The 24,749-nt window shown below is 40.2% G+C and overlaps 1 protein-coding gene across 6 annotated transcripts in view; it reads left to right on the forward strand.

Annotated features, from left to right (window-relative positions):
• The first annotated feature begins 8,381 nt into the window (after window positions 1–8,381).
• wdpcp (WD repeat containing planar cell polarity effector) overlaps window positions 8,382–24,749 on the forward strand; it is a 189,447-nt gene continuing 173,079 nt past the window's right edge. For 3 of the 6 annotated variants that reach the window (XR_009827347.1, XR_009827348.1, XM_062059490.1), the window contains exons 1-2: window positions 8,382–8,670; window positions 9,268–9,318. Coding sequence is in view for 1 of the 6 variants with exons in the window: in XM_062059490.1 (XP_061915474.1) it covers window positions 9,312–9,318 (7 nt within the window). In the remaining 5 variants the exon portion in view is untranslated. Of the gene's footprint in view, window positions 8,671–8,759; window positions 9,063–9,267; window positions 9,319–11,515; window positions 11,535–24,749 lie in introns of those variants that run through there. The other 3 variants (XR_009827350.1, XR_009827349.1, XR_009827351.1) reach the window with 3 other exon arrangements.

Raw genomic sequence — 24,749 nt, forward strand, 5'->3', positions numbered from 1 at the left:
CCTCTTCGTCGGTGTCGGAGAAGAACAGGTCGCAAATAAGCCGCACCCTTGTATAAGCCGCAGGGACCAGAACGAGGGGAAAAAGTAGCGGCTTATAGTCCGGAAATTACGGTATATATATATATATATATATATATATATATATATACTTAATTTAAGAATATTTTTCAACATATTGAGAAAAAAGGTCTCTTTTTTTTTTTCTATCAAGAAAAGTGCACTTGTTAGTGAGAATATACTTATTTTAAGGTATTTTGGGGTTCATTGGGTTAGCTAATTTTACTTAATTTGGAAAGTCTTGACAAGCCACATTTTCTTGTTCTATTGGCAGATAATTTTCCTTAGTTCAAGTAAAATACCCCTAATTTTTGTAATTTTTTTTCTTGTTTTTGAACACTGACTTTTTGCAGTGCAGGAGACGTGATGGATCAACGTCCAGGAACGACAACAGGGATGAAAAGTCCAACAGGAGCGGTGTGATTGGCTGGCATGTGAAAGCAAGACAGATTCATGAAATGATTGGAACAGCTTCAAATCAGAATCAGAAATACTTTATTAATCCCCAAGGGGAAATTACAATTTTCAGCACATTCCCATTCAAGATCAGACAAACATTACAGGGAGACAGAACAGGATCGCTGACGAGTCTGCCAACTGCCGGCGCCCCTTACAAAAAAAGTGAAATACAGGTAAACAATGAGGAGGGGGGGGGGGGGGTGTCGGTCTAAGCCTAGGCCCCTGGAGAGGGGGTCCAGACTGAGGCCAAGGGAAAAAACAACAACTCATAGCCATAGCACACATCCCTCTTACATGTGTGTAAGATGGAAACATCAAAGAACACAAAGGACATTAAAGACATTAAAAGAGCAGAGCTGATGCAACCAGCCACTTCTTACATACTGCTATGAATAAAAAGTAAAAGAAACATATACACTGTGGTGGCCTCTGCTGTGTTCCACGCCATCGTCTGCTGGGGTGGAGGGAGCATGGCCAGAGACAGGAGCAGACCCAACAAAGCAACCAAGAGAGCCGACTCCACTCTCGGCCGCCCACTAACTCGGCCAGTGTCTAAGGAGACTTAGGTGTCCGATACCTGCTCATTCAGCCAAGACACCGTGAAGCCTGTCCGTCCCGGCGCTCAGTGCTAGCTCCGCAGCCCTGTCTCTTCATCTGCATCTCCTCCAGTCTCTCCAAATGGACTCTGGTGTGGCAGAGAACCAGAAGCTGGTCTCCATGGCCAAAAGGCTCCCGGGAGGCGGATCCAGAAGTCCACAAAAAAGCACCGCAGAAGTCACGAAAGTGCCACCCCTTGTCACACAGTCCGAAAGGGTCCCGAACCGAAAGGCAAAAAAAATATTTAAAAAATTAAAAACATATATATATATATATATATATATATATATATATATATATATATATAACACAAGAGCACAGAGCTCCTGCCAACAGCAGCCACTACAGCGGCGCCATCTCAAAGACAATCCTTGCAAGGGAAAGTTGGCAAACGTGCACCCAAGATGACACTCACAGCCATCTCACGACACCGCCCATGCCGCCAACTAATCAAGTCAAATGAAAAAATAGCTCCTCTACCTGATCTTTGTCAAAGACATTTCCTTTGGCAATGCTCTACAGCAGCAAGTAGGCTAGATTCCCTGCAGCCTCCGTCACCAGAACTCTAATTGGCTCAGACTGCAAGGGAAGGGGCAAAGAACACAGCAGTTAGTACAATTAGCATTGATTTCACACTGGGGCGATAGGTATCAAGGTGGCACTTTGATTGAGAAACAGCGGCTGGGTGTTGTCGACATTCTTGTCAATAGAGGATTAACTTTAAGGAATTAGGTCAAACAGAAACACTCTGCACATTCCATACACCAATTACTGTGCATAACCCATCTATCCATCTTTTTCCGCTTATCTGAAGTCTGGTTGCGGGGGCAGCAGCCTAAGCCAGTGGTTCTTAACCTGGGTTCGGCGAGTCGGCCTCAGGGGTTCGGCGGAGCCTCCGCCGCGGAGGTCAAGACACACCCGACTCATCGTATAAATAAAAACTTCTCCCTATCGGCGCATCATGGATACCCCCAAACAATGTTCCCTCTAATTTTCCATATGCGTGGACCTACTCAGTGGCCTAGTGGTTAGAGTGTCCGCCCTGAGATCGGTAGGTTGTGAGTTCAAACCCCGGCCGAGTCATACCAAGGACTATAAAAATGGGACCCATTACCTCCCTGCTTGGCACTCAGCATCAAGGGTTGGAATTGGGGGTTGAATCACCAAAAATTATCCCCGGGTGTGGCACCGCTGCTGCCAACTGCTCCCGTCACCTCCCAGGGGGGGGGAACATGGGGATGGGTCAAATGCAGAGGACAAATTTCACCACACCTAGTGTGTGACAATCATTGGTACTTTAACTTAGATGTGCACACTGTGGCCACACCAGCAGCACACCTGTCCCAAACCTGACTAAATACCAAGTTAAATGTTTGATTATTATAATCAAATGACAGCAGTCATTTCCATGGGATTATTTTCTAATAACAATGACAGTAACACAACATAATGTTTTTCATGAGCTGTGTACTAGTATTGTATGTCTGGGTGGGGGTCCTGCTTTGGAAATAATGTGTACCCCTTTCCCATAACGCATTTAGTTCCCACTAAAACATTCACATGTTGCACAATGAGATGTAAACATGGGATCATGTGTACATTCCTGTAACTTTCTGTTTTTAAAATATATCTTTATTAGTATTTCTTTAATATAATAACATAATTTCATGATTAATATTTATAAATTAAGATTAAATTAAGAAAAAAAAAATATTTTTTTCACTAAAGAAGGGTTCGGTGAATGCGCATATGAAACTGGTGGGGTTCAGTACCTCCAACAGGGTTAAGAACCACTGACCTAAGCAGAGAAGCCCAGACTTCCCTCCCCCCAGTTACTTCGTCCAGATCTAACTGGGAGACATTGTCTCTCCAACGTGTCTTGGGTCTTCCCCGTGGCCTCCTACTGGTTGGACGCACCCTAAAAACCTCCAAAGGGAGGTGTCCCAGGGGAATTCTGACCAGATGACCGGACCACCTCATCTGGCTCCTCTCAATGTGGAGGAGCAGCCGCTTTACTCTGAGCTCTTCCCGAATGCCAGAGCCTCCCACCCCATCTATAAGGGAGAGCCCCGGCACCCGATTGACCGGACGCCGGTAACAGGCGCCCTCCTCTATAGAGCCAGGCCTAAAGGTCGTGCTCGGTCCTCTCCAATGGGATCACCACCAATATGAGGGGCCATAGAGGTTGGGTGCTTTGTGAGCTGGGCGGCAGTTGAAGGCAAGGCCCTTGGTAGTCCGATCCTTGGCTACAGAAGCTAGTTAGCTCTTGGGATGTGGAACTTTACATAACAGCAACTGAAAAAGTTGCAGGAGCTGTGTGCTCATGTCCATTCCCCTTGTGTTCTTTGATGTTTCCGTCTTATTTTTGCACCGGAGACCACTCTCCTCACCAGAGTCAGCAAGAGAAACCGGAAGTTCCAATGGAGATGCGACAAAGGGACGGCGGCTGCCGAGCTGGTGTTGAGGTTGCCATAGGGGAAGTTCGCTCTCTCTCCGGCGGGACTGACACACTTGGCGGGCTACTGCTGGATAAGCACATTACGGACACAGTGGCGGCGTGGCTCAGATGGTAGAGACACCGACCAGAAACTTGATAGTTGCTGGTTCAAATCCGGCTTCCGCCATCCTTGTCACTGTCCTTGTTCTTTGGGTGAGACACTTCAAGACACTATGTAGCTCATGGGTTTCTCAATGTAAAGCGGTTTGAGTCTCTACAGAAAAAGCGCTATATAAATATAATTAGCTTTACTTCCTTCTCCCTCATCTGCGCCGACCAGACGCTGGCCGGAGGCTGGCGGGCAGTTCACTAGGACGGAGTCGGCTATCTTGGTCGCCTTGTTGGGTCTGTTCTTGCCTCTGGTATGGAGCAGGGCCGCTGCTAGAAATTCAGGGCCCCCTGAAAGACTATCAGTGTGGGACCCTCTACTCTATTAATTGCCACCTTCAATGTTTTTGTTTTTCAGTGTTCCCGACGGTGCCTGGTGTAGTACACCCAGTTTGTTTCCTTTTTTGTACAATTACCGACTTAACAAGTCAGAGTATTATTAGTTGTCTTTAGCAATATGTTATTACACCTCTTAATGCAAATACATGTTCAATTAACCACTGAGCAAACAGGTAGAGTATTTTATTGTATTTAACAATCAAGCACTAATATGCAAAAAAAAAAGTATCCTGGCTCGAGATAGAAAGCAGGTAAATATGTAACATTGAACTTAAAAGTGCACGTATAACAAAGAGCACATGGCATACGTTGTTATAAAAGAAATATGAAAAACAACAACCAGGCTCATCTATTCTCAATTAAAGTTTAATTTGAGTTATAAAAATGTAGCATATATTTTGCCATTATATAGCTAAAATAACCAAAGTGTTGATTATTGTCTTAGTCGCGGCCCGTGTTACAGCAGTTCACTACTAAACCAAAACAGCCAAGCAGTGTCGACACCACTCACTCACCTTCAAAAGCAACATTGGAGGGCTGGGGGTGAGTGTTTGCTGTGGGGTCAAACTCAGATGAAGCAGCCACTGCTGATTCTGGTGCAGCAGAGCATAAAGGTTTATTATTCCTTTATATCTATTTTAAACATTAAATGTTAAGTTTCATGGAAAAACTGATGCAGAACTCTATATATTTTTTCTGTTCATTTTAATTGTATTTTGATTCACTTTTCTTGTTAAGTAGTTCAAGGGTACACACACATACAATTATGTAAACATATTTTTAATATGGCCTAATTTTTATTCCAGTTGTATTGATATGTTTTATATCCATAAATCTACTTTATTCTTACTTATCATTTGTTTATTTTAGTCAATCCCGAGTAAAAATGTGACATTCGCCAACAAGTCTTTTGAACGGTTATTTTTAAGTGACCGATGAGAACCGATTTGAAGTTGTGAGTCGTTCGTAGTAAATTAGGCAGAGGAAACACAGCAGCATTTGGACTTTTTTTAATAAATAAAAAAATAAATTAAAATATATATATATATATATATATATATATATATATATATATATATATATATATATATATATATATATATATATATATATATATATATATCCATCTATCCATCCATCCATTTTCTACCGCTTATAAGTATAAATATGGCAGCACGGTGGAACAGGGGTTAGCGCATGTGCCTCACAATACGAAGGTCCTGAGTAGTCCTGAGTTCAATCCCGGGCTCCGGATCTTTCTGTGTGGAGTTTGCATGTTCTCCCCGTGACTGCGTGGGTTCCCTCCGGGTACTCCGGCTTCCTCCCACCTCCAAAGACATGCACCTGCGGATAGGTTGATTGGTAACACTAAATTGGCCCTAGTGTGTGAATGTGAGTGTGAATGTTGTCTGTCTATCTGTGTTGGCCCTGCAATGAGGTGGCGACTTGTCCAGGGTCTACCCCGCCTTCCGACCGAATGCAGCTGAGATAGGCTCCAGCAACCCCCCGCGACCCCAAAAGGGACAAGCGGTAGAAAATGGATGGATGGATGGAAGTATAAATATATATATAAAGTATAAATATGTATAATGTATTATTTTTTTGTAATTTCTTTCATTTTGATTCACTTCTGATATACAAAGTAGTTCAAGCGTACACATACGTACACACATTTGTATTATGTCCAAATGTTTATTCCAGTTGTAGTTATACTTTTTTTTTTTATAGCCAGACATATTTTCCCCCCTTTATTGTTAAAATACTTTTGTGCTTCAAAGTTAGTTTAGTTGAGGGAAAATTCAAAATAGTGATGTCACTGTCAAAGCATGGGTATATGACACTACCTTTCATTTCATTTAATTTGTATTTATCTCCTTCATTGATGTGCATCTTTAAACGATAGACAATTATACCACAATTATTCAATTATACATTTACACACCAATGCCTGAGAAGGAGCAGGATGAAGAACAATCTTATATTTTCCTGCCCCCTTCAACATAATACGTAGTCTTACTTAATGATATCATATAAACCAACAATTACATCCAAATATAACGAAAACAAAGAAAAAAACACACAAAAAAACACAACAAGTGCAAAACTTCATGAAGTACAAACCGAACAAAAAAAACAAAAGAAGTAATATACACCTCACGGGATGATACAAAACAAATACAAAACCAGGCAAAAAATAAGTAAAATAATAAATATAAAGCAAAATGTAAACACTTATGGCTGTCCATACGATATTATTGTTCTGTCTTTATATATATTTTTACAGTCTTTTATCTCATTGTAAAGAGAATTCCATAGTTTAACCCCCACCACTGATATGCACATTTGTTTTAAAGTTGTCCTTGAATACTGATGTTGGAAATGACCTTTTCTTCTATGCTCTTCATTCTCAGAAGTGATGACAAACATTTTTTGTAAATTTGCTGGTAATGTTTTACTTTTAGCCTTAAACATGACACATAATGTCTGTAACTTTACTAGCTCCTGTAGTTTCAATAAACCCAAATGAATAAATATGTTAGTGTGTTCTAAGCAGTGACGTGCGGTGAGGTTCATGACTGGTGAGGCACTGACTTCATCACAGTCAGATTTACAAACATATGAACCATAAAGAGTATCTTATTCACCATTTGATTGGCAGCAGTTAACGGGTTATGTTTAAAAGCTCATACCAGCATTCTTCCCTGCTTGGCACTCAGCATCAAGGGTTGGAATTGGGGGTTAAATCACCAAAAATTATTCCCGGGCGCGGCGCCGCTGCTGCCCACTGCTCCCCTCACCTCCCAGGGGGTGATCAAGGGATGGGTCAAATGCAGAGGACAGATTTCACCACACCTAGTGTGTGTGTGACAATCATTGGTACTTTAACTTAACTTTAACTTTACACATACAAACTGTAGCACACAAAAAAGCACATTTAATTAAAAAAACGTTATTATGGTCTTACCTTTACTTATAAGTGCGAGAACAGTGGTGTTCGTGTTGGAGGAGTTGTGAATGAATGAAATCTGAAATCCGTGCTGCAGTCTGCAGGTGTACCTAATGTTGTGTCCCAGCGGTCGTTCGCGGCTCCTCCGGCGCGAGCATCTGTGTTTTTGCACTTTTTGGCTTCTTGTTAAGTGACTTTTTTTGGGTGGATTCGGTCTTGCACGTGGAGGGTTTGGGTGTGGGCTTTGGTTGGTGTGGCGCTCCCGTCGGGGCCCGGGGTGCATTCTGCGGCGGGAGTGTTAACCGGCACAAGGAGGCGGGGTTACTGCGAGCCTCACACAGTGCGTCTTCGCAGCAGTTTTATGATTGCTCAGCACAAGAAATACTTACACACATAGTTGTTGACAAAATACACTGTACATTATATACCTCAGCTAACTAAACTATGGAAATGTATAATATAATTCATATAGCAATGCGGTTTCACTGCACAGCCGGCCAGCAGTTAGCCGAGTCATTGCACACAATCCATGTTGAGGCACAACTGAGTGACGTGCCTCAACTGGCTGCTGATCACCGCACCGTCTCTTCTCAGTATTTGAACGGCAAATGTGAAAATAAAAATAATCTAAAACTGGTGAAGTTAAATGGAAAATAACTTTAGTATAATCAATGGATACATATAACAATTTAATTAAATTTTTTTTCTTTCCATGATGGCAGGTGAGGCCGTGCTTCCCCTGCCTCTAGTGACTGCACTTCACTGGTTCTAAGTAATCTACTTTATGAATAATCCTTATAGCTCTTTTCTGTAGTTGATACAATGCCTTTATGTTACTCTTATATGTGTTCCCCCACACTTCCACACAGTAGCTGATATATGGCAATATAAGTGCACAATACAATATACGCATTGCCCTATAATCTAACACATATTTGACCTTATGTAATATAAAAATACTCTTAGACATCTTTTTCCGTACATTTGCAATATGAGATTTCCATGTCAGACCGTCATCCATTATCACTCCTAAAAATCTAAGTTCAGAAACCCTTTCAATATTATTTCCAGTTTGATCGTTTCCTCCCTTTTCCTCTTACAAAAAATCATGAACTTGGTTTTTTTTTTACATTTAATGATAATTTATTGACATCAAACCATCTCTTAAGTTTAATCATTTCCTCTTCAATAATGTTTGATCATGCTTTTAAGTAACCTTGTGGTGTGTTTACAAGTTAAAAAAAACAAACACAATTATAGGCAACTTTTCAGAATACAGTTATTCCCACCAATAGTGGGTACATTTAAAATATTCTCATCCACATCTTGTAACTGACACTGTTGATGGGAATAACTGTATTCTGAATTGTTGCCTAAAAATAATAACGAGCCAGTTTTGAACAGCTCTTTCAAAGGGACGACTCCTAGTCCCGAGTGAAGGCCCTTTAAAAAACGAACTATCGCGACACTTGGAACGATAACACGGCAGCTTGGTAGTTCTGGGATTTGTAGTTCTTATCATTGTACTCGCAGTTCTGAGATAAACGCAGCAACAAGCGACCCGCTTTACGACAACCTCATCGCCCCAGTCACTTCTTAAATTATTAGACTCGTGGCAGTGCCGCTAAAAAGTTATTTTTTAGCTCACAAGTCACGCTTTGACACGGTGGGTTTAGCATGTTAGCGTCGCCGTCACAGACGTGCTTGTTGCGTAGCGACGCGAGTGGCGCGGAAGCAGTTAGCATGTAGCATCGAGGAGCTAACCGCTAACAAACTTTAAAGCCTGTTGCGCTCAGCGAGCCTCACTTGGCGTCGGTTTTCATTCGCAACGCGTTGCGTGCAAATGTATACCCGAGTCGCTGGTCGTATAAACGACGTTTGTTGTATATAATATTTTCAAAGTGTGGTGTAAAGTTTTAAGTTTGACAGATGATGCTAACGAAGTGAATGACCGGAAGTACTTTAGGCCACTTCCGAAAACATCTCTAACGTAAGTTAGCGCTTTAATATCCCTTTTGGTTACTATAATTCCCTTTAAACGAACTCTTTTCGATAAAGGTATGTATTAATTAGATATTTTTTGTCAAATGTAGTTGATTACCCTATTCTAAGTCGTTTTAGAATTTTTAATCCGATAGGTCAGTGAACGTCAACCCCAAACGTCCCTTTTGGAATGCATTGCCCCTTTTTTATTGTTGAACTTCATCTTTGCAGTCATGTCAATGATAATCAGTTCGTTGATATGTAATGTCTCTGTTTGCAGGAATATTGTCAACAAAGCACTCTCCAGTTTGTGCCTGTTCACCAATGCCAGGTGAGCATTCATTGTCAATTTGTCATCTTTACTATCATATTTGATAGCTGAAACAACACAGAGTGGCACTTGGTCTAGCCTGTGTGACTAGGTTAAAATGATGTCCATCCATCCATTTTCTACCGCTTGTCCCTTTCGGCGTCGCTGGGGGTGCTTGAGCCTATCTCAGCTGCAATCGGGCGGAAGGCGGGGTACACCCTGGACAAGTTGGCCACCTCATCGCAGGGCCGGTTAAAATGTTGTGCCCTTGTATTAACTAGTTTTACATGAAACATCCTTTAATCAATCAACGTTATCCATATGCTTAACTGAGAGCCATATTTGGCCCGCTGACAAAAAATACAAGTGGGACCGCAAACCTGACCAAACGGAAGTGATTTTTTAAAAACACTGCCTCTTACTAAGGTTTGAGGTGTTGGGACCTTAAAGGCCTACTGTAAAGAATTTTTTTTATTTAAACTAGAATAGCAGATCCATTCTATGTGTCATACTTGATCATTTCGCGATATTGCCATATTTTTGCTGAAAGGATTTAGTAGAGAAAATCGACGATAAAGTTCGCAACTTTTGCTCGCTGATAAAAAAAAGCCTTGCCTGTACCGGAAGTAGCGTGACGTCACAGGAGCTAGTATTCCTCACAATTCCCCGTTGTTTACAATGGAGCGAGAGATTCGGAGCGACAAAGCGACGATTACCCCATTCATTTGAGCGAGGATGAAAGATTCGTAGATGAGGAACGTTACAGTGAAGCACTAGAGAGGCAGTGATGGACGTATCTTTTTTCGCTCTGACCGTAACTTAGGTACAAGCTGGCTCATTGGATTCCACACTCTCTCCTTTTTCTATTGTGGATCACGGATTTGTATTTTAAACCACCTCGGATACTATATCGTCTTGAAAATGAGAGTCGAGCTCGCGAAATGGACATTTAAAGTGACTTTTATCTCCACGACAATACATCGGTGACACACTTAGCTACTGAGCTAACGTGATAGCATCGTTCTCAAATGAAGATAGAAACAAAAGAAATAAACCCCTGACTGGAAGGATAGACAGAAGATCAACAATACTATTAAACCATGTACATGTAACTAGACGGTTAAAAATTCTCAGCCTGGTAAGGCTTAACAATGCTGTTGCTAACGACGCTAAGGCTAATTTAGCAACTTAGCAACCGGACCTCACAGAACTATGATAAAAACATTAGCGCTCCACCTACGCCAGCCAGCCCTCATCTTCCCATCAACAGCCGTGCTCACCTGCGTTCCAGCGATCGACGGCGCGACAAAGGACTTCATCCGGGGGTTTGGCGGCAAGCATCGGCTAGGCGTAGTAAGTAGTCCTTGTTGTGTTGCTGTAAGTATTGTACTTAGCCGCTAATACACCGATCGATCCCACCTACAACGTTCTTCTTTGCAGCCTCCATTGTTCATTAAACAAATTGCAAAAGATTCACCAACACAGATGTCCAGAATACTGTGGAATTTTGTCGAAGAAAACAAGAGGTTTTTGTATCGGGTTGATGGGGTACAACCACTTCCGTGGATTTTGTGACGTCACGCGCATAAATCATATCCAAAGGAGTTTTTCAACCGGAAGTGTGGCAGGAATTTTAAAATTGCACTTTATAAGTTAACCCGGCCGTATTGGCATGTGTTGCAATGTTAAGATTTCATCATTGATATATAAACTATCAGACTGCGTGGTCGGTAGTAGTGGCTTTCAGTAGGCCTTTAATAGCTGAATAGACAAGCGTTTTGCCAATAACAAATCTCTTACCAACACATTTTACACAGAAATTTGGCTATTTTCAGGAAGAAGTACATCATGCTGGCAGCACAGGGGTTAGTGCGTGTGCCTCACAATACGAAGGTATCTGTGTTGGCCCTGCGATGAGGTGGCGACTTGTCCAGGGTGTACCCTGCCTACCGCCTGAATGCAGCTGAGATAGGCTCCAGCACCCCCCATGACCCCGAACGGGACAAGCGGTAGAAAATGAATGGATGGCATTTTTGATCTGGATCAGAGCGCCGGGCTACAAGTGTGAAAGTTTTTTCACTGACAGATATAAGTTCTAACTGTACGTTACTTTGTATTAGAAACGGCAACAGTGGAGGAGGTATGTGCGTGTACGAGCCAGTCTGCCCCGCAACAAGAGGATAGAGAAAAAGAAGGAGCTTATTCACTCCAGGGCAGACTCGTGCAAATAGCTTTGGGTAAATTTCTTCCATTTATGGATAATCTGGTGTGAAAAACATCCCAGGACTGAGTAAATTCCAAACCGCTCGTTTAGTATAAACTTGCAGGAAGGCAAGATTGTTCTAAAAATATCTCAGCCATGCCTCCACAGTTTGATTTCATGTTTTCAGGACTTATGCAGATCCCAAATACACGACAGCAGGTACAAATAGGTCACAAAAGTTGGTTTTGCATAATAGATTCCAGCCTCTTGAATGGCTCCCCTAGTGATAGTCGGGTAAAAAATACTTCCCTCTCTAGTCTTAACACAGTGTTAGGTGAGAAGTTAACTTTACCTGCAAACTTTGTAAAAGGGACATCCGAATAAAAACAAAAACAAAACCAAAAGCCTAGACAAACGTGCATGAAGTCCCTCCGAAGAGACGTGAAAAGTTCAGTTGAGGGTTTCGAATGTCGCTGGCTTGATTTTTGTCCTCCTTCCTCATCAACTCCCATCTCCTCTTTGCTTCATTTGTCCTTTCCCCTCCCTCCTCGCCACCTTTTTTTTGTTTTATCGCCTGCTATTCTTGCATCTGAAGAGTGCACCTGAGCAACCCCCTCCTTCACTTTGAGGCAGATAGCGAGGACACCCACCTCCTACAACACGTTATCTGCTCCTGCAGACTATACAGTCCCTTGCAGTGCTCTGGCAGACAAGACCAGATTGCAGGTTAGCGCTCACCTGAGTGCAGATAATTTGTCATCATGACTGCTGCATCTTTGCCTGTAAACGTGTGTAATATGTGTCCTGTCCAACATTGCTTAATGAAGCTTTTTGGCTCCATTGCTGCTGCAATAGCCCTCACATCCCTCTAGGTGTCACTGTATGACCACAACCCACACTATTGGTACTGAGGTCCTGTGGGGGACATACTCCCCAAATTAATAATTACTGCCCTCACCTTTTCAGTTCAGTTAGTTAATTAGTAGGAGTATGCACTGTATGTGGTAACTACTTAAACAATTTTCACTTATACTTCAATTTTCAACTTTGTAAAGTGCTGCGACAAACGTCAAGAAACAAAATCAATACAATTTTAATGCAGATTTTTTGTTCTTTTAGTTTTGCTCACATTGCTTGATTAGTATTAATTCATTATGAATGAATCTTATTGACAGTGAAAGTGATATAATTTGGCACTGATCCACATTTGGATTACTTTGCCTTGTTGCAATAAGTGTGTTTTTAGATTTAATTTGTCCTCAAAATAAAATCAGATTTTTTTCTTTATATAGGATATAAAACGTCAGAGATTGTATATGTGTTTTGTTTAGATCATGGTGGCTTTTCATCATGTCACACAATACTAGGGATGTTCCCATCAAGGTTTTATGCTGCTGAGTACGATGCAGATACAGATCACATGTATTAACTGTACATTTTCAATGTATTTATCTTTTGGCTGTCTAACGATATCAACACGATATTTAAACTAGTTCCTTATTTTCTTTTATTTATTGGAAGAGTCCACCCAAATTCTTTAATTCTAAGGCTGTCTAAAATAAAGAGAGGTGACGAGAATTGAAGATTAACAATGTATTCTATACTTAACAGAGTAATTATAAACAATAGCAACACCAGCGCCGGAGAGAGGAGAGTCGTCTAAAGTTCAGAGCGATCTCTAAAATAGTCGTCCTCCTCACACGCTCTTGTCCATCGCTTTGACAGAGATCGAAACCGAATGTTAACTTTGTCTCATTACTGCTACCTCTTCTTCCGGAACCTAAACGAGATACAATGTGTAATTATTTGCAGAGATAAAAAACACAGGGTGCATTCATTGTCATGTCCTTGAACATTATGTACTGCACACGAGGTGAGATCTCATGTACAGTTCACTCTGCCCCAAAGTTGAAGAAATATTCTAACTTATTATGTACACAATTGTTTGATCAAAACAAAGTCCAAAATACAAAAATAACTAAACAAAAGAAAAAACTACCATCTACTAATCATTTTAACCATTTGTTTTTGCCCTCAAAGTCCTCCCGTGTCCAGGGAATTACCCCGAGTGGGTAAACATGAACAAAAAACAACAAAATAAACTAAAAATATTGATCTAATCATTCTAGTATCGATCATATACTGAGACTACTTTTAATATCGCCACCACTAATTTATGGATTGATCCGATCCTCTTACATGTCGTATACTGACTGACAATGCTGACAGCAACAGTTGCTGTTATATTATCTTCTCTTTAACTCTTATATGTATATATGTACACTACCGTTCAAAAGTTTGGGGTCACCCAAACAATTTTGTGGAATAGCCTTCATTTCTAAGAACAAGAATAGACTGTCGAGTTTCAGATGAAAGTTCTCTTTTTCTGGCCATTTTTAGCGTTTAATTGACCCCACAAATGTGATGCTCCAGAAAGTCAATCTGCTCAAAGGAAGGTCAGTTTTGTAGCTTCTGTAACGAGTTAAACTGTTTTCAGATGTGTGAACATGATTGCACAAGGGTTTTCTAATCATCAATTAGCCTTCTGAGCCAATGAGCAAACACATTGTACCATTAGAACACTGGAGTGATAGTTGCTGGAAATGGGCCTCTATACACCTATGTAGATATTGCACCAAAAACCAGACATTTGCAGCTAGAATAGTCATTTACCACATTAGCAATGTATAGAGTGTATTTCTTTAAAGTTAAGACTAGTTTAAAGTTATCTTCATTGAAAAGTACAGTGCTTTTCCTTCAAAAATAAGGACATTTCAATGTGACCCCAAACTTTTGAACGGTAGTGTATGTGTATATAAGAATGTGTATATATGTGTGTGTATGTGTATATATGTATGTATGTATGTGTATATATATATATTAGGGCTGTGAATCTTTGGGTGTCCAACGATTCGATTCAATATCGATTCTTGGGGTCACGATTCGATTCAAAATCGATTTATTTTTTTTTCAATTCAAAACGATTCTCGATTCAAAAACAATTTTTTTCCCCGATTCAAAAGGATTCTCTATTCATTCAATACATAGGATTTCAGCAGGATCTACCCCAGTCTGCTGACATGCAAGCATTGATTGATTGATTGAGACTTTTATTAGTAGGTTGCACAGTGAAGTACATATTCCGTACAATTGACCACTAAATGGTAACACCCGAATAAGTTTTTCAACTTGTTTAAGCAGAGTAGTAGATTTGTGCAAAAAGCTTTTATAATTGTAAAGGACAATGTTTTATCAACTGATTGCAATAATGTAAATTTGTTTTAACTATTAAATGAACCAAAAATATGACCTATTTTATCTTTGTGAAAATATTGGACACAGTTTGTTGTCAAGCTTATGAGATGCGATGCAAGTGTAAGCCACTGTGACACTATTGTTCTTTTTTATTTTATTTTTTAATTTTTTTAAATAAATGTCTAATGATAATGTCAATGAGGGATTTTTAATCACTGCTATGTTGAAATTGTAACTAATATTGATACTGTTGTTGATAACATTCATTTTTGTTTCACTACTTTTGGTTTGTTCTGTGTCGTGTTTGTGTCTCCTCTCAATTGCTCTGTTTATTGCAGTTCTGAGTGTTGCTGGGTCGGGTTTGGTTTTGGAATTGTATTGCATTGTTATGGTATTGCTGTGTATTGTTTTGTTGGATTGATTAATCTAAAAAAAATAAAAAATATATTTTTTTAAATAAATAAATGAAAGGGGAAAAATAAATAAATCGATTTTTAAAAAATGAGAATCGATTCTGAATCGCACAACCTGAGAATTGCGATTCGAATTCGAATCGATTTTTTCCCACACCCCTAATATATACAGTATATGTGTGTGTGTGTGTGTGTTTGTGCGTGTGTGTGTTGGGTGTTTATTTCCTGTTAAAAACTGCCTAATTTGGCTTCCATTTACACTCATGTATTGGTGTTGTTTCAATCTAGGTTAGCTTAGTTATCAACATGCTTGCTCCTGGCTTGTTCTTAGCCTCGTATTCCAGTGATAATAATACTTAATTGTGATACTTGACATACGAAGAAATGTAGTTTATTTGTTGTTAAGGAGAGGATTTATTATTAGTTTAGGGTAGCGGCTCCACATTGTGTATGAGACACATAATTAGCTGGGGAATTGAAAAGAAATACAGTATCACTCAAGACAGGATCAGTGTTTGTGATCGGCAATAAAAGGCATAAATGTACAATGGCGATCACATACTTTTTCACGAAAATCGGCCCATGCCAATCAGCACAACCCTAAGCAATACGTAAAGTCAGTGAGGGCAGATTGATTTTCAGCCTTACTAATATGAATTATTTTGATATGCACATGTGAGTGTGAGTGTGGTAGGTGACCATGTTGACAACCAGAGAGAGAGAGCACAGGCGTCTGCAAACACACAAAGTAACTTCTTGGCACTGATGCAGAACTATTCAATTAAATCTCACAATACACACACACACACACACTCAACCATCCTGGAGGTGTGTTTCTTCTTCCAACTCAAACCCCCCCCCCCCCCCCCCCCTCTCTCTCTCTCTCTTGCTCTCTGTCTCCGGGAGGTGTTTGCATAAGGAAATGGTCCGTGAAATGGCTTTGATGGAATCAAACTTCATATTAAGACAAATGCATATTTCAGAGCAGCTGATGGGCTGATTGATGGAGCGGCATCTTCATTTCTTCTGTGGATCTCCTTATCTATTCTTCTTATCAGAATATTATGAAGAGGGTTGGCATGGCTTGTCAGAACTCTTTTTTTTTGTTTTTTTTGGCGATACTTTTTTGTTTTTTGTTTACCTCAGTGAGGGATGTTCTCTGCCACTAGGGGGCATCAATCTGCCATTTGCTGACTTTTTGCACTCCACTTTTTTTTTTTTTTAAACACTCACTCAAGTGTGACCACAACTGCTGCAGCAACATTGTTTAGGACTCTCTGCGGACAACCAAAGATGGTTCACACCAAGAAACCAACGCAGCTGTTTCTACCCAGGCCGACACACAAACCCGCCGCACATGACCCACCTAACCCCTCATTAACCCCAAAGCCCAAATCCACAAATCCGTCCAACTGGACCGGCGATGGCAACTCTCTGCCGAAGCTGGCGGTCGCACCATTCTGCACGGCCATAATGGGCCGTAGCACAGCCGGGTGGGAGGGTGGAGGTCTCGGCAGGGCAGGGGCAGGCAACACACAACATTGTGGGTTCTTCCAAGCGGCTGCTCGCCTGCAGGTCACCAGAAACGCTGCTTGTCCCTGTTTGTCTACACTCCAAAAAGGAAAGAATGTTTTCCCCCACAACATCGCTCTGTGTGGGGATTAAGGCCCATTCTGCGCGGCCCGGGGTCGCACAGCAGATGTTAGCCAGGATAGCTGCTTGTTGCCGTGCCGACAGCGAGCCGTTGGGATGGGCCCGCTCAGAGGACTTAAAGCGTACGGACATGTCAGGGATGTGTGTTTTAATGAGAAACAAGTACCAGTTTTGTTAAAAACTCTATTTGTACCGAAAGGAAAGGAAAATATAACATTGTTTGGCCCTTGTTGAATTTCTACCCACGGTACAGGAAATGGCAGCTTCCACTGTTTTGTGAGGTCATAGGTTATTTGGTATGTTAGATGTTGGACCACCTTCTCCACACCAAACTCATCACAGTATGCCATTAAGGACCTTGCCTTGTGCACTGGGAGGAAATCATACATTTGTCTCTGTAAGATGAAAAATATTATTTAAAGGGTGGAGCAATACCAGTAGAGGTGGGACTCTTTGGACACTTCAAGATTCGATTATGATTCAGAAACTACGATCCGATTAGAATTCGACTTTTGATGCATCTTTAATTGATGTATATCGATGCTGTTTTACATTTTTTTTGTTTCACTAAATAATCAATCATCCCTTGCCACCTTTAAAAACTGTGCATTTGTAATAAACAGTTGAAGTAATTCCCATTACATGTATTAAATTAACGTAAATGTGTGCATAACATTCATCCCTTGCAACCTTTAAAAACAGTGCATTTGTAATAAACAGTTGAAGTAATTCCTATTACATTTATTAAATTAATGTAAATGTGTGCAAAACTGCAACATAAGTGCCCTAAAGTAAAGGAACTGGTCGGACCATTCTCTCTATGAGGTGGCTTGTTGTGATCAGTCAAATTTTAGAATTATCTGCATTACTTTAATTTACAATAAATAATTGATTATTGGCATTTACTAATCGATTTTACTAATCGCCCATGCCTGAATTGCGATTCGTCTAAAAATCGACTATTTCCCTCACCTCTAAATACCAGTGTTTGATGTATTCTTATGTTGTCCCAAGACTTTTGTTTTCACCTTCCCGGGATTTATTGCTGATTGGTTTTGTTACAGTGAATGTTATACGAAGTTGCGTATGCATTTGATTAGTATATCTTTTTTTACGTACACTGTTAAAAAAAAATCTGTAGATTTTTCTGTAAAAACTGGCAGCTTAATTGCCATTTTACTGTAAAATCAACAGTGTTTTTTTGTTTTTTTTACAACATATTACTATAAATGGATCAACAGTACCGCTGTCTTTTGTATTCTGGCAACTGAGCTGCAAGTTATTTACTGTAAAACAATGGTACTGTTTTTCCATTTGCAGTAATACACCGTAAAAACCACAACTATAGCTTTTACGGTAAAATAAAATCTGGCAGCTACGTCAGCAGATGTTTACCGTGAAAACACAAGGGTACTTTTTTCAATTTACATTAATAGGCTGAAATTTAGTAAGAGAATATAAGGTACTTAATTGCCCCAAATTATTTCCATGCATTCGCGGGCCACATAAACTGATGTGGAGGGCAGATCTGGCCCACGGGCCTTGCGTTTGTAAGATATTTTAACTGTACATATTTGGATTTATTTATGTTGAGTGCTATTGACTGTTTAACAATATCAGCATAATATTTAAACTACTTCCTTGTTTCTTACATACAATTATTTGAGCAAAACAAGCAAATAGTACTATCTAAAAAACCTGCTATCACTATTTTAAATCCTTTTTGCCCTCACAGTCCTTTAGTGTCCAATAAATTATTCCCTACCTTTTGTAGACATAAAGAACAACAACAAAAGATTTTAAGAAAATAAAAATATTTAACTAATCACTCTCGCGAGTTTTGATCATATACTGGTATTACCCATGGTGTCGACAACCATCCGTACGTACGGCGCATTTCTGGCTGCGACAATATTGACACGTCAACAGTTAAGAGCTGTTATATTATAATCCCCTCAGAGACTCTTATCACCGTAATTTCCAGAATAAAGAGCGTACGGGTGTATAAGCCGCACCTACTAAATTTAGGGGGGAAAAACAGACTAAAAGCCGCAGATGTATACGTTGTGAAATGAGTTATTAACACAGACAGATTTTGAAAATGTTCATTTACATACCTTAATTGCTTTCAAGCGGTGTCTATAACACGGCAGTAAAACGGCTGATCAAACAAAGCAGAAGTCATCGTCATGGACCCACTAGCTCTTCTATGTTAGCTACTTCTTTTTGTTTTTAATGTCTATTTTCTATTTTCTGCTTGATTTACTCTCTATTTTTAGCTGCAGCTGTCACATATACTGTAATATTGTACATGCTAATTGTTATATATTGCATATATGATAGACATAATATAATATATCAGTATATATAATATACTGTACATATATTACGTAAATATTACGTATATATGTTGTATTTTATATCGCTATATTTAGTCTATTTATACCTGCATTGTCCTTTCCATCCTTACACTTTCCATCATTGTAACTGAGCTACTGTGTGGAACAATTTCCCTTGTGGATCATTAAAGTTTGTCTAAGTCTAAGTCTGCTGAAGCTAGCTCTCCAATCAGCTAAACAGACTCAATAAAACTCCACAGTATTGTTTTGGTGAATTTACGAAACTGAAACAATACAAAAAGAATGCCATTGTAAGGTAATAATACTAACACAGACACTTGTAAACGTGTTAGCATATTAGCTAATGGTAAAGACGCTAACTTCATTACATTACGATTACAGATATGCATGGAAACACTCCTACAGACATCACACATGGGATGGGTTAGTAAGTCATAATTGTTTTAGTTATATTGTAAAACTTGCAAACGTTGCTTAGAGTAACGAATAAGGAATCCATACGAGTAGAAATGCTATGGACGGCTAGAAGACGGAAGGGCAATTTTACTTCCAGTTTAAAGCCCAGGCTAAACAGAAGGGCAACGCAGCACTGCGGCACTTGCAGTGAGCGAACTCGTCCAAAAAATGGCGCAATAGCACAAACAATAACACACCTATTCAGTGTCTTTGCTTGCTTTGTTTTTTTTCTATTCGCATTATGGCCGTCAACGAAGAAAAAAACATAAATTAGCCGCACCGGTTTAAAGCTTAGGGGAAAAGTAGCAGCTTATAGTCCAGAACTCACCAGTGCCTCCATGGAAATGCCCCCCTCTACCTCAAATAACTACTCACCCCCAAATCCTCCACACGACACCTCCGCTCCGGACAGGCTAACCTCCTCCAACCTCAGAGAACAAAGCTGCGAACAATGGGAGACCAGGCTTTCTGCTCCGCCGCTGCCAGTCTGTGGAACGCTTTCCCTGACCACCCGAGGGCACCACAGACTGTGGATGCTTTTAAAAAAGGCTTAAAAACCCTTTTTTTTTTTTAGATATATGCATACTAGTTCTAGCTATTTGGCTGTTCTAGTTTTTATTTTTTCTTATTTTTATTATATTTTTCAATTTTTAAAAAATTTTTTAATACACTGTAGCACTTTGAGGTTGTTTACTCAATGGAAAGTGCTTTTTACAAATAAAATCTATTATTATTATTAATTTACTCGGTAATTTCTGCTTACTTTCCATCGACACTTCTCAAACTTGACGATGGACGTATTTATTGGTGTTGTTTCAAGCTAGCTTAGCGGCTAGCTAGCTAGCCTGCCTGCTCCTGCTTGCTCTCGGTGTGTAACATGTTTATCACAGTCCTAATACTTGATAATGATACTTAAGATACAAAGAAGATTATTTACTGTAATGGAGGTGATAGTTCTTAATTCACGAGAGTGTCTCCACACCGTGTATGGAGATATACTTAGCTGGCAGCTAGTCAAACTAAATACAATTTTAGCCGGAGGGGATAGGCGTTTGTGATCTGCATGAATCGGCAATGGCGATCTGTTACTTTTTCGTGTAAATGGGCTGATATAAATCGGTGGCAGATCGATTGGTACATCCTTAGTCTAGATCAGACTTTCAAAATGACGTTATAAGTTGACCAAACAATTAGGCCTGACATGTAGATTTTATGGCAGCATAAAAAGAGTGAAACAAGGCTGATTTGCCGCCACCTGGTGATTGTTGGGAGTGACTTTGCAGCAATGGTTTGTCAATCACAGCGGCTGCACAATTGAGTGAAACAAAATATTATTTTTTCAAACTTGAGCTTAATGATGACTGACAGGGTGATTGTCTATGACTGTACATCCTGTTTACACTCGTGCACTAGAAGGCGTAAAATGAGGAGAATCAGGTCAGGTCCTGAATAGGTCAGGCAAATCGTCATTTATTATTCCCACCTGATGCATTTTACATTAGCCGTTCACTTGTCGGCTTTGTGTGAGCGGGCGGAGGATTAATAGCTACTGGATGTGGAAAGGGAACCTGTATGCGCTTGACGTCAAACGGGTCTAACTGCAGGGCGAGTGTGTTTAACACGGGGGCCCAGTGCCAGCCCCTCGGCTACTCACAACAACTGTCAGCTTCAGTGGAAAGAGGATACAGCTTCTGACAAGATACAACTTGACCCGCCAATAGAGGCAGGGCTCCGCTTTTGTGGAGAATAAACCGCAGAATTCATGCAAAGGTTTCCCCTTGCATCAGGGCGCAGAATTCGCGCTAAGGTTTCCCCTTCCATAAGGGCGTTTGTGTGCGTGCGTGCGTGCGTGCGTGTGTGTGTGTTGCATCATCTTCATGCGCCAGACAGTACTGTAGAGCAGTGTTTTTCAACCCTTTTTGAGACAAGGCACATTGTTTGCGTTGAAAAAATCCGGAAGCACACCACCAGCAGAAATCATAAAAAAACGAAACTCAGTTGATAGTAAAAAGTCGTTGTCGCAATCGTTGGATATGACTTTAAAGCATAACCAAGCATGCATCACTATAGCTCTTGTCTCAAAGTAGGTGTACTGTCACCACCTGTCACATCACGTCGTGACTTATTTGGATTTTTTTGCTGTTTTCCTGTGTGTAGTGTTTTACTTCTTGTCTTGCGCTCCTATTTTGGTGGCCTTTTTCTCTTTTTTTGGTGTTTTCCTGCAGCAGCTTCATGTCTTCCTTTGAGCGATATTTCCCGCATCTACTTTGTTTTAGCGATCAAGAATATTGCAGTTGTTTTTATCCTTCTTTGTGTGGACATTGTTGATTGTCATATCATGTTCGGATGTACATTGTGGACGCTGTCTTTGCTCCACAGTAAGTCTTTGCTGTCGTCCAGCATTCTGTTTTTGTTTACTTTGTAGCCAGTTTCGTTCTGCATAGCCTTCCCTAAGTTTCACTGCTTTTTCTTAGGGGCACTCACCTTTTGTTTATATTTGGTTTACGCATTAGATACCTTTTTACCTGCACACTGCCTCCCGCTGTTTCTGACATCTACAAAGCAATTAGCTACCGGCTGATATGGTTACGGTTTCTCTGCCGAGCTCTAGACAGCACCGACACTCAACAACAACACATAATTTGCAGACTATAATTACTGGTTTACAAAAAATATTTTTAACCCAAATAGGTGAAATTACATAATCTCCCACGGCACAGCAGACGGTATCTCACGGCACACTAGTGTGCCGCGGCACAGTGGTTGAAAAACACTGCTGTAGAGGAGGGCACAGCTATCCATAGTTTTAGTCATCGACTAATCTTTCAGTTATCTATTAGTTTGTTCAATTAATCGACTAACAAAACATACTTTATAGCCTCAAAGCCTTACTTGAAATTGTTCTGATTGCCATAACCTTTTTTTCTCGTAAATACAAATAATCAACTTTGAAATTGCACTTTTAACATGTGTGCATTGATTAAAAATAAAAGTTAAAAATAAAAATCACAGCATCCGCACACCACCGTTCTCATGTACGCTATTGCAGTGGTTGTGCGGAAACAACGCTAGCTCCACAGATGCATGTGAGCCAGTTACTCTTGTTAAAAGATTAATAACAATTAAAGAATATTAATCAGTAGGGGTGAAAAAAGGATTTTCAGATTAATCGCGATTCTTATTTTCAACGATTCTTAATTAATTAAAAAAAAAACATTTTTATTTTTAGGAAAAATATAACCTGAGAAGAAAATCTAATTTAAAACATTTGTATGCTTGTACAACACTTAAAACCTTTAGCATATCAGTATGTGGAATTAAATTATGGAACGGATTAACCAAAGGAATCAAACAAAGCACCGATATGATTCAGTTTAAAGGCCTACTGAAAGCCACTACTACCGACCACGCAGTCTGATAGTTTATATATCAATGATGAAATCTTAACATTGCAACACACGCCAATACGGCCGGGTTAACTTATAAAGTGCAATTTTAAATTTCCCGGGAAACTTCCGCTTGAAAACGTCTATGTATGAAGACGTATGCGCGTGACGTCACGACGGCAACGGAAGTATTCGTACCCAATGTGTCACCATACAAACTGCTCTGTTTTCATCGAACAATTCCACAGTATTCTGGACATCTGTGTTGGTGAATCTTTTGCAATTTGTTTAATGGACAATGGAGACTGCAAAGAAGAAAGTTGTAGGTGCGATCGGTGTATTAGCGGCAGACTACAGCAACACAACCAGGAGGTTGTGTTGTGTTTGAGCTGGATAGCAGACGCGCTACCGCGAGTACAGCTTTGGCTTCCAAACATTTGATCGCTTGCCCGTACGTGCGTGTCGCCATGTGCATGTCATGTACGTAACTTTGGGGAAATATATGTTTCTTGCCAACTCTGATGGCGGCCAGGGTGTCGTCGAAAGCTACAACGCCCGCCGCCGCTCCGTAGCTAAGTTAGCTTCAATTGTTAAGCTTCGCCAAGCTGGAAATTATTAACCGTGTATTTACATGTTCATGGTTGAATAGTATTGTTGATCTTCTGTCTATCCTTCCAGTCAGGGTTTTTTAAAATTTAGTTTCTATCTGCATTTGAGCCTGATGCTATCACGTTAGCTTCGTAGCTAAGTTAGCTTCAATTGTTAAGCTTTGCCAAGCTGGAAATTATTAACCATGTATTTACATGTTCATGGTTTAATAGTATTGTTGATCTTCTGTCTATCCTTCTAGTCAGGGTTTTTTAAAATGTTGTTTCTATCTGCATTTGAGCCCGATGCTATCACATTAGCTTCGTAGCTAAGTTAGCTTCAATTGTTAAGCTTCGCCAAGCTGGAAATTATTAACCGTGTATTTACATGTTCATGGTTGAATAGTATTGTTGATCTTCTGTCTATCCTTCCAGTCAGGGTTTTTTAAAATTTAGTTTCTATCTGCATTTGAGCCTGATGCTATCACGTTAGCTTCGTAGCTAAGTTAGCTTCAATTGTTAAGCTTCGCCAAGCTGGAAATTATTAACCGTGTATTTACATGTTCATGGTTTAATAGTATTGTTGATCTTCTGTCTATCCTTCTAGTCAGGGTTTTTTAAAATGTTGTTTCTATCTGCATTTGAGCCTGATGCTATCACGTTAGCTCTGTAGCTAAAGAGTTTCACCGATGTATTGTCATGGAGATAAAAGTCACTGTGAATGTCCATTTCGCATTCTCGACTCTCATTTTCAAGAGGATATAGTATCCGAGGTGGTTTAAAATACAAATCCGTGATCCACAATAGAAAAGGGAGAAAGTGTGGAATCCAATGAACCCTTGTACCTAAGTTACGGTCAGAGCGAAAAAAGATACACCCTGCACTACACTCTAGTCCTTCACTCTATCGTTCCTCATCCACCAATCTTTCATCCTCGCTCAAATTAATGGGGTAATCGTCGCTTTCTCGGTCCGAATCTCTCTCGCTCCATTGTAAACAACGGGCAATTGTGAGGAATCCTTCCTCCTGTGACGTCACGCTACTTCCGGTATAGGCAAGGCTTTTTTTTTTATCAGCGACCAAAAGTTGCAAACTTTATCGTCGTTGTTCTATACTAAATCCTTTCAGCAAAAATATGG

Source organism: Entelurus aequoreus, linkage group LG09, assembly GCF_033978785.1.
Source record: "Entelurus aequoreus isolate RoL-2023_Sb linkage group LG09, RoL_Eaeq_v1.1, whole genome shotgun sequence".
Lineage (NCBI taxonomy): Eukaryota > Metazoa > Chordata > Actinopteri > Syngnathiformes > Syngnathidae > Entelurus > Entelurus aequoreus.